This window comes from Oncorhynchus masou, chromosome 28 (genome assembly GCF_036934945.1).
Source record: "Oncorhynchus masou masou isolate Uvic2021 chromosome 28, UVic_Omas_1.1, whole genome shotgun sequence".
Classification (NCBI taxonomy): Eukaryota; Metazoa; Chordata; class Actinopteri; order Salmoniformes; family Salmonidae; genus Oncorhynchus; species Oncorhynchus masou.
Window position 1 is genome coordinate 79,820,190 of NC_088239.1, and position 16,575 is coordinate 79,836,764.

Genomic DNA, 16,575 nt, shown 5'->3' on the forward strand with positions numbered 1-16,575 from the left:
CAAACTAAAAATACCTACCAAAAAAAAAGAAATAAAAGTAACAAATAATTAAAGAGCAGCAGTAAAAGAGGCTATGGTAACAACTCTTCTGTGACGCAGACAATGTAGAAACGCTGTACTAACACCAGCACAAACAGATCTGGGACCAGGCTACAGAATTGGTTGGTTTGGTGCTGGACTGTTAAATGGCTGCACAGGGTATATCTCTTTGACCAGGGTTAGTGACCACTGTTGTACGGTAAAGAGTTGCTGCTAAGGGGTCTGAATGAAGATCAAGGCCTGCTAATCCCATAGATAAAGAGTTGTATGTGCCGTGTCTATCCAGAGTGTAACCTGGTGGAGGGGGAGGACCACGTGGAGGTGAACGGTGAAGTGTTCCAGAAGCCCTTTGTGGAGAAGCCTGTGAGCGCCGAGGACCACAATGTCTACATCTATTACCCCACGTCGGCCGGAGGGGGCAGCCAGAGGCTCTTCCGCAAGGTTAGGATGCACACACAAGGTCATGACATCCAGCCATACACCAACAGGCCATATATATATATATATATATATATATATATATACTATATATATATATATATATATAAAAATATATATATATATATATACTGCTCAAAAAAATAAAGGGAACACTAAAATAACACATCCGAGATCTGGATGACTGAAATATTCTTATTAAATACTTTTTTCTTTACATAGTTGAATGTGCTGACAACAAAATCACACAAATTATCAATGGAAATCAAATTTATCAACCCATGGAGGTCTGGATTTGGAGTGACACTCAAAATTAAAGTGGAAAACCACTCTACAGGCTGATCCAACTTTGATGTAATGTCCTTAAAACAAGTCAAAATGAGGCTCAGTAGTGTGTGTGGCCTCCACGTGCCTGTATGACCTCCCTACAACGCCTGGGCATGCTCCTGATGAGGACAGACTGGACAGTCTGTGGTGCAACGTGGTGTTGGTGGATGGAGCGAGACATGATGTCCCAGATGTGCTCAATTGGATTCAGGTCTGGGGAACGGGCGGGCCAGTCCATGGCATCAATGCCTTCCTCTTGCAGGAACTGCTGACACACTCCACCCAGCCACATGAGGTTTAGCATTGTCTTGCATTAGGAGGAACCCAGGGCCAACCACATCAGCATATGGTCTCACAAGGGGTCTGAGGATCTCATCTCTGTACCTAATGGCAGTCAGGCTACCTCTGGCGAGCACATGGAGGGCTGTGCGGCCCCCCCAAAGAAATGCCACCCCACACCATGACTGACCCACCGCCAAACCGGTCATGCTGGAGGATGTTGCAGGCAGCAGAACGTTCTCCACAGCGTCTCCAGACTGTCACGTCTGTCACGTGCTCAGTGTGAACCTGCTTTCATCTGTGAAGAGCACAGGGCACCAGTGGCAAATTTGCCAATCTTGGTGTTCTCTGGCAAATGCCAAACGTCCTGCACGGTGTTGGGCTGTAAGCACAACCCCCACCTGTGGACGTCAGGCCCTCATACCACCCTCATGGAGTCTGTTTCTGACCGTTTGAGCAGACACATGCACATTTGTGGCCTGCTGGAGGTAATTTTGTAGGGCTCTGGCAGTGCTCCTCCTACTCCTCCTTGCGCAAAGGCGGAGGTAGCCGTCCTGCTGCTGGGTTGTTGGCCTCCTCCACATCTCCTGATGTACTGGCCTGTCTCCTGGTAGCGCCTCCATGCTCTGGACACTACGCTGACAGACACAGCACACCTTCTTGCCACATCTCGCATTGATGTGCCATCCTGGATGAGCTGCACTACCTGAGCCACTTGTGTGGGTTGTAGACTCCGTCTCATGCTGCCACTAGAGTGAAAGCACCACCAGCATTCACAAGTGACCAAAACATCAGCCAGGAAGCATAGGAACTGAGAAGTGGTCTGTGGTCCCCACCTGCAGAACCACCCCTTTATTGGGGGTGTCTTGCTAAATGCCTATAATTTCCACCTGTTGTCTATTCTATTTGCACAACAGCATGTGAAATTTATTGTCAATCAGTGTTGCTTCCTAAGTGGACAGTTTGATTTCACAGAAGTGTGATTGACTTGGAGTTACATTGTGTTGTTTAAGTGTTCCCTTTATTTTTTTGAGCAATAGATAGATAGATAGAGAGATATATATCTATCTATTACACACACACTGTAAGTATATGGACACATTCAGCTATTTCAGCCACACCCGTTGCTGACAGGTGTATAAAATTGAGCACACAGCCATGCAATCTCCATAGACCACCACTGGTAGTATAATGGCCTTACTGAAGAGATCAGTGACGTTCAATGTGGCACAGTCATAGGGTGCCACCTTTCCAACAAGTCAGTTTGTCAAATTTCTGCCCTGCTAGAGCTGCCCTAGTCAGCTGTCAGTGCTCTTATTGTGAAGTGGAAACGTCTAGGAGCAACAATGGCTCAGTTGCGAAGTGATAGGCCACACAAGCTTACAGAATGGGACCGAGTGCTGAATATATATATATATATATATTTTTTTTTTTATCGTCTGTCCTCTGTTGCATCAGCCATTACCGAGTTCCAAACTGCCTCTGGAAGCAACTTCAGCACAATAACTGTTCGTCGGGAGCTTCATGAAATGGGTTTCCAAGGCTAAGCAGCCACACACAAGCCTCAGATCACCATGCGCTATGCCAAGCGGAATTGTGTAAAGCTCAATGCTATTGGACTCTGGAGCAGTGAAAATTCGTTCTCTGGAGTGGTGAATCATGCTTCACCATCTGGCAGTCTGATGGACGGATCTGCCTTTGGCGGATGCAATGAGAACGCTACCTGCCCCAATGCATAGAGCCAACTGTAAAGTTTGGTGTTGGAGTAATAATGGTCTGGGGCTGTTTTTCGGGCTAAGCTCCTTAGTTCCAGTGAAGGGAAATCTTAATGCTACAGCATACAATGACATTCTAGAAGATTCTGTGCTTCCAGCTTTGTGGCAACAGTTTGGGGAAGGCCCTTTCCAGCTTCAGCATGACAATGCCCCCATGCACAAAGTGAGGTCCATACAGAAATGGTTTAAGATCAGTGTGGAAGAACTTGACTGCATTGACCTCAACTCCATATTGATGCCCATGATTTTGTAATGAAATGTTCGATGAGCCGGTGTCCACATACTTTTGGTCATGTAATACACATACACACAGTTAGCTGTCAACATTCCAAACTAAGGCCATAACACAGTGCTCTAGCAACGTCTCTGCAGTGTTAACAAGCCCCTAATACAATTTCATACTAACTAGAGCCTGCTAGAACCTGTACAAGCCACTAACCCCCTGCAGGGCTAGCTAGAGCCTCTAACCCCCTGCAAGGCTAGCTAGAGCCTCTAACCCCCTGCAAAGAGGCTAGCGAGAGCCTCTAACCCCCTGCAAAGAGGCTAGCGAGAGCCTCTAACCCCCTGCAAAGAGGCTAGCGAGAGCCTCTAACCCCCTGCAAAGAGGCTAGCGAGAGCCTCTAACCCCCTGCAAAGGCTAGCGAGAGCCTCTAACCCCCTGCAAAGGCTAGCTAGAGCCTCTAACCCCCTGCAAAGGCTCGCTAGAGCCTCTCACCCCCTGCAAAGGCTCGCTAAAGACTGTACAAGCCACGGCATTCATGGCTGTCCATGTAATTTCTCTCCACCTGATCTTCCCTCTAGATTGGAAGCAGAAGTAGTGTTTATTCGCCCGAGAGCAATGTGCGAAAAACTGGATCCTACATTTATGAAGAGTTCATGCCAACGGATGGAACTGATGTGAAGGTAAATCCCATTAGCCAACAGCCGTTTGTGTTAAACAAGTGTTAAACGTGTTTACTTCAGTGTTTTCCATTTTACTGTCTAAAAAGTAGGGCAACAGTTTGGTGTCTACAGGGGTGAATTTAGAGTCAATATTTGCCTTAAAAAACAACATAATAGGATTTATGTGTTATGCCTCGCGGAAGACTGTCTCGGTTTCAAAAATGATGAGAGGAGAGTGACTGTGCAAATCTAGACTGTGGAGTCCGCCGAAATAGGAGAACTCCAACCCAGCAGTATATATATCATTCTGCTTATCTCATGGGCTCAGCTGAAAAGGGATCTAGCTAAAACCACATATTATGTCTTCGTTCCAAATGGCGTAGGGCCCATAGGGTGCCACTTGGGACAAGCTATATTTACTATCTGGGACCAGCTGAAATAGGGCAGCTAAAAATGCTCATTATATTTACTTTGCAGGATCAGTCACCAGCTTTTAGTTACACAGCTGATAAAAGGAGAGGACAGTGAGGCCACTAGATTCAGTATTTCAGTGTGTATGTCCATGGTCTTGGCTTTGAGCACCACAGTCAGGGCTGTGTCCCGAATTGCACCCTATTCAGTGCACTACTTTTGACCAGGGCCCCTACTCTCAGAGAACAATGGAAGTAGAATAGATTTAAAAAAATAAACCATTCATAAATGCTGGATAGGTAACCATAATTGTGTGTGTGTGGGGTGGGCTTGGTCCTTAGGTGTACACAGTGGGGCCAGACTACGCCCACGCGGAGGCCAGGAAGTCCCCGGCCCTGGACGGCAAGGTGGAGCGGGACAGTGAAGGCAAGGAGGTGCGCTACCCTGTCATCCTCAACGCCCGCGAGAAGCTCATCGCCTGGAAGGTCTGTCTGGCCTTCAAGGTAACCAGGGACAACACGCTAGCAACCGGTAACCAGGGACAACACACTAGCAACCATGACCGTAAGCTTGGCCAAGACTGTTGCTATGTCCCAAATGTCACCCTATTCCCTACATAGTGCACTACTTTGTACCAGAGCCCTGGTCCAAAGTGGTATACTGTGTAAGGAATAAGGTACCATTTAGAACCAAGCCAGGGACTTGACTCGTTATCCTTAGTCTGACTTGATTAAGGTGGACAGCCCTGTGGAATGGACTAAGCAAAGGTGATGGGGGTTGTCTAAAGAGAGACAAGTGGCCTAAATGCTAGGAAACACAGAGTAGAAGTATCCAAGTTCCCTAGAGACTAAATAGAACGTAGTGCCCAAATTGTAACAGATTATCAGCAATATCAAAGTATATCAAGACATTGTCTGTTTTCAATTATGGCCCAATAATGTGCATTCCATCTGATTTAATCAAATAATGTATTTTAATATTCTTTGATACTGTGTACAGTAAACTGCTTTCAATGACGATAGGTTTCAATTCCCCTATCTGCCTTACCAGTGAACCATAAAGGCCTGTTTGCAACTTTAGATAGTGAGGTTTAAATGTCAGATCTTGGATTCTCATTTTCACTTCTCCTTTCTCTTGACAGCAAACGGTCTGTGGTTTCGACTTGCTACGTGCCAACGGCCAGTCGTACGTGTGCGACGTCAACGGCTTCAGCTTCGTGAAGAACTCCATGAAGTACTATGACGACTGTGCAAAAATACTGGGGTCAGAATCCACATTTTGGAGAAAAGAAATAACTAATTATTGTTGCTAAAATTGATCATTTTACAGTTTGCAAATTATCTTTTTGAGATGTGGTAAATAATTAGTTATGGGTATTCCTAAATGAATGAAATAAGTTATGTAGTACTTTAGATGGAAGACTCTTCATTTGATGTCTAATGTTACCTTGTAAAAATACTGAAGGTTTTTTAAATTTATTTATATATATATATATATTTTATTTAACCAGGTAGGCTAGTTGAAAACAAGTTCTCATTTACAATTGCGACCTGGCCAAGATAAAGCAAAGCAGTGCGACACAAACAACAACAGAGTTACATGGAATAAACAAACATGGTCAATAATACAGTAGAAAAGTCTATATACAGTGTGTGTAAATCAGGTAGGATAAGGGAGGTAAGGCAATGAATAGGCCATAGTGGCGAAATAATTACAATATAGCAATTAAACACTGGAGTGATAGATGTGCAGCAGATGAGTGCTTCTATTGCTTTATAGACAGGATGGAGTTAGAGTATTATGAAACTATGTAAGGAGAGATACTCTTCACTGTATATCACACACTCTTGTGCTTTATTATACAGCAGGATGTAACGATTCCCATCGGTTCCCGATTTCAAATGTTTCCGCGGACCCCAAACCGATCCAAATGTAGCATGCATCGGTCAGAAAATCAAACGTTAATCAAACGTTACGAATCGCCGATTTAATTATAAATATTTTTTGCTCATATTACTTTCTTTTTACCAAAATAACCTAATCTTTTGTAACAACTGATACACATCAGTGTTGAACTAAGCATGTTACTGTGTTGACAGTCATTGATCTACAAGTCATTTTGTGTGCTGAACAACCCCAGGTAATATCAGTAGCCTAGTCAAACTGCTGCCCTGTGCACAGCTTCGTGCCGACCAACGGCCTGTTCTGATCTTGAACTACTGCACAGCACCTTCAGCTTTCAAATGCCTAAATGGCTTGTGGGAGATTAGGCTTTATTAGTTGACTGACAACCTATGTAATTTGCTTTAGGTTATTATATATGTGCTTTTGAAAATTGTGTTTTACCATAATAAAAGTACATTACCGGAGACCACTCATCTGGCTAGTCCTGCTGAACTGGCTTACAGTAGATTTCATTTAGATTCTTCAGGTTCACCATCGGCAATAGTTTTGGTAGTTTTACTTGAAACAATCAGTGTTATCTTTTGATATATAGGTTAAAGTTGATAATTTCATCACAATAACTGCATGGACATATCAGGAGGAGAAAATAAGCTATTTAAAAACTTTCAAACATTCAATTTTGCAGAATTTAATTTAGAATGGAATATGAATGTGTTTATGCAACAAATGTTAGTGCATCGATTCGTTCTCTAAACAAACCGAATCGTTTGAAACTAGAACGTAGCAACCTGTATCGGAGCCCATTCATCTGGATCCATGTCCGTATTGAATCGTCTAGAAAGGGAAAGATGCACATCGCTATTATACAGATTCATAATGGTCAGACACAGCTTGTTTTAAGATTAATATATGTATTAGGCAATGTAGCGCTAATGCAACCCAATACATCATGTAATGAGAATGATCTTCAAAAGTAGTTACCAAAGATTCTTTGTCCCTGAACATCATCTGTCCTCTCCTGTAGAAATATCATCATGAGAGAGCTGGCTCCCCAGTTTTCCATCCCGTGGTCCATTCCTCTGGAGGCTGAAGATATCCCCATTGTCCCCACCACCTCTGGAACCATGTACTTATTTACACACATTTTGATGATGCGTTCGTAGTGAATAAAGCTGTTTTAGCCATAGCAAATGTAGCTGTAAATTGGTGCACTTTTAGGCCCCAACTTGACTTCCGTGTGCATAACTCAAATGTTCCTGCATATCCTCCATTGACATAATCGTATACATTTCAATCAAGCAAAAAAGATAAGCGTACATCTCAATAGGATTTAGCCAGCAATGAATAGAACATGGCTGAACTCCACTCATATGGTAAGTTGTTATCTTTAACTGTTGATCCTCTTAACTCAGGATGGAGTTACGGTGTGTTATCGCTGTGATTCGTCATGGCGACAGAACTCCCAAACAGAAAATGAAAATGGAGGTTCGGCACCAAAGGTACATGACAGCTGTTCCCACACACAGTCAATGTACAGGGCTACTGTCACACTACAGTACTGTTAACGTGGTGATTCAGTATTGGTGAATGTTTTCACCACTAATGTATCGCCTCTTTTTATTTGTATTTATTATTATTTTTTAGGTTTTTTGATCTATTTGAAAAATGTGGCGGGTACAAAAACAAAAAACTAAAGTTGAAAAAGCCAAAGCAATTACAGGTAAATAAAACCTATTTGTATCCTTTGTACGTTGTAGCTTCATCACGTGTTGTACAGTACAACTTACCTGCATCTCATTTGTTTATTTCCAAATCCAGGAAGTGCTAGATATTGCAAGACAACTCCTTGTCGAAATCGGACAGAACAACGATTCCGAAATTGAAGAATCCAAAGCAAAACTTGAACAACTGAAAACAGTCCTTGAAATGTATGTGTTACTGCACATTCCCAGATGTCTTTCTAACGATTTGAATATTTGATTTGACAATCTGCTCTTAAAACAAAATGTGTTTTGCTGTAGGTATGGCCATTTTTCTGGCATCAATCGCAAGGTTCAGATGATGTACCTTCCACATGGGTGCCCCAAAACATCCAGTGAAGAGGAAGGTAGGATTTGTTCTGTCATGTAGACTTTATATAACATTTTCTCTAGTCTGTGAACTGATTGTATGTGTTTGTGCGTCTGTGTGGTTCTCTGTGTTGTCTCTGCTTGCTGTGCCCTATAGACGTGCGTAGGGATGACCCTTCTCTGCTGCTGGTGTTGAAGTGGGGTGGGGAGCTGACCCCGGCAGGCAGGGTACAGGCTGAGGAGCTGGGGAGGGCCTTCCGCTGCATGTACCCTGGAGGACAAGGTAACAACCTCTATCCTCCACTCCCTCTTTATAGACAAGGCACCAACCTCTATCCACTCAGGCTTTAAAGCGGCAATCAGCAGTTGAAACAATAACAAAGCTTTTTTCCTGATATCCTGACGTACATTTATTTGTCTACCTAGATAAGTACAATCCACTTCAATACCCATCTCACGTTCCATATTTAGGTTGTAATGTTAAATTAGTGGACGTCCTCACAGACTCACACTGATGTGTAAAAGCTGATTTGATATTTTCCAGGTGACTACGCAGGATTCCCAGGGTGTGGCCTGCTGCGCCTCCACAGCACTTACAGACACGACCTGAAGATCTACGCCTCCGACGAGGGACGCGTTCAGATGACAGCCGCTGCCTTCGCTAAGGTCTGTCTGACAGTACACATTTTTAAAGAGACATTTGTCCGACATTTTTTTTTAATGTTAAGATAAATCCACGTCCCATGCCTGTTTGCCTCTTCCCAAATGAATAGAAAATACTAACTCACAATAACATCTTGAAATTGAATGGGGCGTATCTTTTTTCCATTTAATTTTGGATTGAGGCATCTCTCGATCTACTCAACAGATGATCTGAAATGTGGATATATCTCAAAATGTGTCTACTTTTAACGTCTAAATAACGTCTTTTTGGAGTGAAATGTACTTTTTAAGAATGTTGTCTCATTAGCGGCAGGGTAGCCTAGTGGTTAGAGCGTTGGACTAGTAACCGGAAGGTTGCAAGTTCAAACCCACGAGCTGACAAGGTACAACTCTGTCATTCTGCCCCTGAACAGGCAGTTAACCCACTGTTCCTAGGCCGTCATTGAAAATAAGAATTTGTTCTTAACTGACTTGTCTAGTTAAATAAAGGTAAAATAAAAAATAAAATAGTCAGTCTTGTTATAATACGTAGCCTAGTGGTTAAGAGCTTTGGGCCAGTAACCAAAAGGTCGCTTTTTCGAATACCAGAGTCGGCTATATGAAAATATGTCGTTGTGCCCTTGAGCAAGGCACTTAACCCTAATTGCGTCTGTAAGTCGCTCTGGATAAGAGCATCTGCTGAATGACTAAAATGTAAATATATCTGGTGTCATCCATTCAGGGACTGCTGGCTCTGGAGGGCGAGCTGACACCAATCCTGGTGCAGATGGTGAAGAGTGCCAACATGAACGGGCTGCTGGACAGCGACAGCGACTCTCTCAGCAGCTGCCAGCAGCGCGTCAAGGCCCGTCTCCACGAGATCCTGCAGAGAGATAGGGACTTCACTCCCGAAGATTACGAGAAGGTTGGGACTAAGTGATGCAGTCTTAAGTTCTGTCCTGTCCGATCCATTTTGTCTGTGACTGTTGTGGCTTATACGGGCTTGGTGACCACTCGGTGACAAAATATACATTGGCGTTTGATCATTATAAGTACTACTGTTGTAAATAGATTCTTGCTAAAATATTATTTTTGAAAATGTCCAATGGCCCATTTTTTTCTTGTCCTAATGAAATAGTCCAAGCAGGATACATAAGCTGACATGGCTCAGAGATGTATAAAACCCTGTCTCTGACTGTGGGCCGTAGTGATTTTTGTCTGCACCATCCCTAATATTTCCCCCCTTCCTAGTGCTCATAGTATTTTGTCTTTCTGTTCCCAGCTGGCACCCACCACCAGCTCCTCCTTGATCAAGTCCATGCAGATGATCAAGAACCCGGTGAAGACGTGTGACAAGGTGTACGCTCTCATTCAGAGCCTCACTCTGCAGATCAGACAGAGGATGGAGGACCCCAAGTCAGCTGGTAAACACTCTGCTCATATCTCCAGCGAAGATCCCCATTGTAACTAATGAACTCCAGGGATGGTTCCAAATGGTACCTTATTCCCTTCTTTAGTGCACTCGCTCTGACCAGGACCCGTAAAGGCACTGTCGGGAATAAATTGCCTTTTGGGATGCTCCCCAAAATTTGCTCTGAAACCCCATTTTTAAAATCCATAATTAAGTTGGATCATAGGTCCGTGTCATTATCGTGGGTCACTAAGTCAATGGCTTGAATTGAAAGTTAGAGCTCTGATTTGGAGCAACGGGCTTGTTAGTGAGGGGATGAGGAAACGGAGACCTTGATTCTGGTTTGGATTCTATGACACATCCCACTTAATGAGTATGAATGAACCATAACATTCCCTCCCCATGTAGTAACCAAAAAAGTGTTCAACAAATATATATTTTATATTTGAGATTCTTCAAAGTAGCCACATTTTGCCTTGATGACAGCTTTGCACACTCTTGGCATTCTCTCAACCAGCATGGAGGTGTGTTGGGTCATTGTCCTGTTGAAAAACAAATGATAGTCTAAGCGCAAACCAGATGAGATGGCGTATCGCTGAAGAATGCTGTGGTAGCCATGCTGGTTAAGTGTGCCTTGAATTCTAAATAAATCACAGACAGTGTCACTAGCAAAGCACCCCCAAACCATCACACCGTTTTATAAAGGAAAACCCTGGAATGAGTAGGTGTGTCCACATTTTTTAACTGGTACTGTATATGTCACGTGACCTTGATGAAATGAAAAGACAACAATGTGTTGACCAACGATATGTATATTTTTTTTTATTTGAAATTGAACCTTTTATTTAAAACCTCTTAAGGATCTACCCCTTTTTTTCAATTTTTGCCTGAAATGACATACCCAAATCTAACTGCCTGTAGCTCAGGCTCTGAAGCAAGGATATTCATATTCTTGGTACCATTTGAGGAGGAAACACTTTGAAGTTTGTGGAAATGTGAAAGGAATGTAGGAGAATATAACACAATAGATCTGATAAATGATAATGCAAAGAAAAAACCAACTGTTTTGTATTTTTTTGTACCATCTTTGAAATACAAGAGAAAGGCCATAATGCATTATTCCAGCCCAGGTGCAATACACATTTTGGCCACTAGAGGTGTATGTGCAAAGTTTTAGACTGATCCAATGAACATTGCATTTCTGTTCAAAATGTTGTATCAAGACTGCACAAATATGCCTAATTTGTTTATTAATAACTTTTTACGTTCAAAATTGTGCACTCTCCTCAAACAATAGCATGGTATTCTTTCACTGTAATAGCAACTGTAAATTGGACAGTACAGTTAGCTTAAATTCTTGTTAATCTTTCTGCCAATATCAGATGATATTTGTCCTAGGAAATTCTCTTGTTCCTCACAACATCATGCTAATCACATTAGCCTACGTTAGCTTAACTGTCCCGTGGAAGGGACACTGATCCCGAAGAAGCTTTTAACTAGGCAAGTCAGTTAAGAACAAATTCTTATTTACAGTAACGCCTACCGGGGGAGCTGTGAATTAACTGCCTTGTTCAGGGGCAGAAAGACAGATCTTGGGATTCAATCCAGCAACCTTTCGGTTACTAGTCCAACACTAACCACTAGGCTACCTGCCATCCCAAATATATACATTAAATGACTAATGGGGCATCTGTTTTGAAGCTACCGCGCCTCAATCTTGGTACTCCCCCATCATTGTTTTGTTTTTTTAAAGTTAAAAGTTAAAGAAATGCATTTAATAATGTCTACATTTGTTTTTGCCACTTAATTGAAATACTGTAGAATTTCATTCATTCCTATGGAGGTCTGCTCCTCCTGGGGAGTGCAAAGATGGCCGACCGGAGGTTTCAATGCCTCTCATTGGCAAATACATCAGCAATACAGGGTTTGGTGATGATGACTCATGAATGTCAATTTAACGTATGCTTAGAACGGTCTAAGGCACTGCATCGCGGTGTTGGGGCGTCACTACAACATGGGGTTCGATCGAGCCATGGCCGGGAGTCCTGTAGGGCGGCGTACAAGTGGCCCAGCATCATGTAGGTTAGAGGAAGGTTTGGTTCGAGGGGGCTTTACTTGAGTTATTGCACTCTAGCAACACCTTGTGGCGGGCCGGGCACCTGCAGGCTGACCTCTGTTGTCATTTGAACGGCGTTTCCTCCGACACATTGGTCCAACTAGCTTCCTAGTTAAGTGAGTGGGTGTTAAGAAAAGCAGGGATTGGCGGGTCATGTTTCAGAGGACGCATGACTCGACCTTCGCCTCTCTTGAACCCGTTGGGGAGTTGCAGCGATGACACAAGATGGTAATCATGAAAGGGGGGGGTAAAAATTGCAACCAAAAAATTAATGTATGTACCAGATGAAAGTAGATTACACTGATATTCACAGTAACTTGTCTCAGTTCTTATTCATTATTTGACATGCCATATTTTACCACAATATCTAAAAGTTATTGGGATATGAATGAAAGACACAATATTAAACAATGTAAAAAAAATAAACTACATTTTGAATTATGTTTTGGTCAAACTGTCATCTAAATGTGGTAGTCGCAGTATTTGTGTACATGTCTGGGGCGGCAGGGTAGCCTAGTGGTTAGAGCGTTGGGCTAGTTGCAAAGGTTGCAAGTTCAAATCCCCGAGCTGACAAGGTACAAATCTGTCGTTCTGCCCCTGAACAGGCAGTTAGGCCGTCATTGAAAAGAAGAATTTGTTCTTAACTGACTTGCCTAGTTAAATAAAGGTAAAAAAAAATAAAAACAGTAGAATTTCAAATGTCATACATTTCAAATTGTTCATATAACTTGTTGTCCTGCACCTATAGTGTAATGTTCATTTGAAAAAAATGTACTTTCTAGACATCCAATTGTACCATAGCGAGACTCTGGATCTGATGCTGCGGCGCTGGGCCAAGCTGGAGAAGGACTTCCGGATGAAGAACGGCCGCTACAACATCAGCAAGATCCCAGACATCTACGACTGCATCAAGTACGACGTGCAGCACAACAGCTCCCTCAACCTGTCTAACACTATGGAGATCTACCGCCTGTCCAAGGCCCTGGCCGACATCGTCATTCCACAGGTATGTTCCAGGTTTGGATTAAAGATTTTATGATTGGCATTTATGTAGCTAGCGCCTTTCACCAAGACACTACAGTGATGCACAGCAGACGTACAGCACCAGTATACTCTCCATTCATCGTGGTGAAGTTTGGAGTCATTGAAGCATTTAATAGTGGCAGCCCCTATTACATTCTGCTTATAGATATAGTTTATTTGGTAAATCTTTTCTTAACTCTTCTTGAACTGCTCTGTTGGTTATTAAGGGCTTGTAAGTAAACATTTCACAGTAAGGTCTACACCTGTCGTATTCGGCGAATGTGACAAATAAAAGTTTGATTTATATCTTGTAGTGTTACCAGATAGACTAGTAATAGGTGTTTGGTTAAAGCAACATTTGTTTTAGTGGCCACTGTTATGCTCTTGTTGAAATAAACATATTTTTTACACCCCTGTCCCGTCAGGAGTATGGTATCTCTCAACCTGAGAAGCTGGACATAGCCAAGGGCTACTGCACCCCCCTCATTCGCAAGATCCGCTCCGACCTGCAGAGGACACAGGACGACGACACCGTCAACAAACTGCACCCTGTGTAAGACATTTCTCGAACTCGGGGCACCAGAGTGGAGCAGCGGTCTAAGACACTGCATCTCAGTGGGCTCCAGAGTGGAGCAGAGCTCTAAGGCACTGCATCTCAGTGGGCTCCAGAGTGGAGCAGCGCTCTAAGGCACTGCATCTCAGTGGGCTCCAGAGTGGAGCAGCGCTCTAAGGCACTGCATCTCAGTGGGCTCCAGAGTGGAGCAGAGCTCTAAGGCACTGCATCTCAGTGCTAGAGGCATCACTACAGACACCCTGGTTCGAATCCTGGCTGTATCACAATCGGCCGTGATTGGTAGTACCATAGGGCGGCGCACAATTGGCCCAGTGTCGTCCTGGTTTGGCCGGTGTAGGCAGTCATTGTAAACAAGAATTTGTTCTTAACTGACTTGCCAAGTTAAATGAAGGTTAAATAAAAATACATTTAAAAAAACACGTGGAGTCACCATCCTCAGAGTAGTATCCATATCGGTCTCCCTATGAAATACAATGGCAGTTGTCTCATGTGTGTTGTCCAGGTATTCCCGTGGAGTCATGTCCCCGGAGCGTCATGTCAGGACCAGGCTGTACTTCACCAGTGAGAGCCACGTGCACTCCCTGCTCTCCATCCTCCGCTACGGAGCTTTCTGTGACGTGAGTCCTCTCTAACATTGGTCCTGAACTTCCGTACCTTTACATTTCTGTATTGTATCTATTGAACCAGTTTAAAGGGCCATGTTTCACATTAGAATCTGCCAAACATTGTGTATTGCATATATGTATTAATATGATGTGTCACGTTTTTTGTTGTGGGGTTTATTATTTTTTTGTCTACCAAATATAACCACATTTTACCCAGAGAAATGTGGTTAATATGGTTTAAATATGTCTGAATCCCATATGTAACTGTTGCTCATATCCCAGGAGACCAAAGATGACCAATGGAAGAGGGCCATGGAGTACCTCAAGGTGGTCAGCGAGCTGAACTACATGACACAGATTGTAATCATGCTTTACGAGGACCCTAACAAGGTACTGTAAGGTCCAAGTATATGCCTGTGGGTTTTGGTTATGTTAACGAGCAGCCTGAAGCTATAGCAGCTGACACCAGCTGAGTCATCACACAGCCACTGTAAGTGGGATTGTTGGAGTAGAACCTGTTTTTATTTTCATAGCCGATATAGAATGGATCTATATCTATTTACTGAGGAAGTTGTCATACTCATGGCGCTCAGTATTATGGGTCATAAGAGGTAGCAATGCGCTTTCATCTCTAATTGTTTTGTGGTATGTTTTTGAGGGTAACACCAAGGTTATTATAATATTAATATAATAATAGTTAGGTGGGTGGGTGCTTATTATTTGTACAAGTGTGAATTGGATTTATTTTATTTTTTTCCGCATTTCCCAACTTCTCCTCGGAGATTGGGGTCACGGCCAGAGTCTGCCATTATCAACGACTGCCCTGTAGAAAATTAAGGCTCAAGGACACATCAACATGTTTTTTTCACCTTGTCGGTTCTAGGTTTCAAACTAGCAACCTTTCGGTTTACTGGCCCAACACACGCTACGCTGCCTGCCACCTTATTATTACCAGCACCATTGTATCATTACTCTAGGACCCTTCATCTGAGGAGCGCTTCCACGTGGAGCTGCATTTCAGCCCGGGAGCCAAGGGCTGTGAGGACGACAAAAACCTGCCCTCAGGGTTTGGATACAGACCAGCTTCTCGAGAGGTAAGTGGTCCCAGTTTCTGAAGAAACCATGTGTGTGTCTCATTAGATGCAGGTCTTTGTAGAACTGTGTAACCACTTTTAGGGTGGCATATATATATATATATTTTTTTTTACCTTTATTTAACCAGGCAAGTCAGTTAACTTCTTGCGTCGCGCAATCCCCGGATCCGGGATTCTATTTATAGCCTCAAGCTCATTAGCATAACGCAACGTTAACGATTTCTGAAAATCGCAAATAAAATGAAAATAATGCGCCTGCTCTCAAGCTTAGCCTTTTCTTAACAACACTGTCATCTCAGATTTTCAAAATATGCTTTTGAACCATAGCAAATCACTAATTTGTGTAAGAGTATGCTAAGCTAGCTTAGCATTTTGAGTAGCATTTAGCACGCAACATTTTCACAAAAACCAGATAACCAAATAAATAAAATAATTTACCTTTGAAGAGCTTCAGATGTTTTCAATGAGGAGACTCTCAGTTACATAGCAAATGTTCAGTTTTTCCTGAAAGAATCTTTGTGTAGGAGAAATCGCTCCGTTTTGTACATCACATTTGGCTACCGAAACGAACCGAAAATTCAGTCACCAAAACGTCAAACTTTTTCCGAATTAACTCCATAATATCGACCGAAACATGTCAAACGTTGTTTAGAATCAATCCTCAAGGTGTTTTTTCACATATCTCTTCATTGATATGCAGTTCGTGGAAGCCTGCTTTCTTCTCTGAATTCCATGGAAAAATACCAGCAGCTGAAAAAGACGCACCAATTTCGACGGAGGACACCGGGCGGACACCTGGAAAATGTAGTCTCTTATGGTCAATCTTCCAATGATATGCCTACAAATACGTCACAATGCTGCAGACACCTTGGGGAAACGACAGAAAGGGCAGGCTCATTCCTCTCGCATTCACAGCCATATAAGGAGACAATGGAAAACGGAGCCTCAAAAATCCTGCTGGTTTCCTGGTTGCCGTTTCATCTTG

General features: G+C 43.0%; 1 protein-coding gene across 3 annotated transcripts in view; it reads left to right on the plus strand.

Annotated features, from left to right (window-relative positions):
• The window catches only part of ppip5k2 (diphosphoinositol pentakisphosphate kinase 2), a 68,342-nt gene that overhangs the window by 17,008 nt on the left and 34,759 nt on the right, over nt 1-16,575 (plus strand). For all 3 annotated transcript variants that reach the window (XM_064943541.1, XM_064943542.1, XM_064943543.1), the window contains exons 6-23: nt 326-480; nt 3,660-3,761; nt 4,493-4,654; nt 5,293-5,414; nt 7,081-7,182; nt 7,469-7,555; nt 7,701-7,776; nt 7,875-7,984; nt 8,078-8,163; nt 8,283-8,408; nt 8,670-8,791; nt 9,510-9,692; nt 10,050-10,191; nt 13,077-13,300; nt 13,743-13,870; nt 14,394-14,508; nt 14,779-14,886; nt 15,474-15,590. In XM_064943541.1, coding sequence (XP_064799613.1) covers nt 326-480; nt 3,660-3,761; nt 4,493-4,654; nt 5,293-5,414; nt 7,081-7,182; nt 7,469-7,555; nt 7,701-7,776; nt 7,875-7,984; nt 8,078-8,163; nt 8,283-8,408; nt 8,670-8,791; nt 9,510-9,692; nt 10,050-10,191; nt 13,077-13,300; nt 13,743-13,870; nt 14,394-14,508; nt 14,779-14,886; nt 15,474-15,590 — 2,267 coding nt within the window. The remainder of the gene's footprint in view (nt 1-325; nt 481-3,659; nt 3,762-4,492; nt 4,655-5,292; nt 5,415-7,080; nt 7,183-7,468; nt 7,556-7,700; nt 7,777-7,874; nt 7,985-8,077; nt 8,164-8,282; nt 8,409-8,669; nt 8,792-9,509; nt 9,693-10,049; nt 10,192-13,076; nt 13,301-13,742; nt 13,871-14,393; nt 14,509-14,778; nt 14,887-15,473; nt 15,591-16,575) is intronic.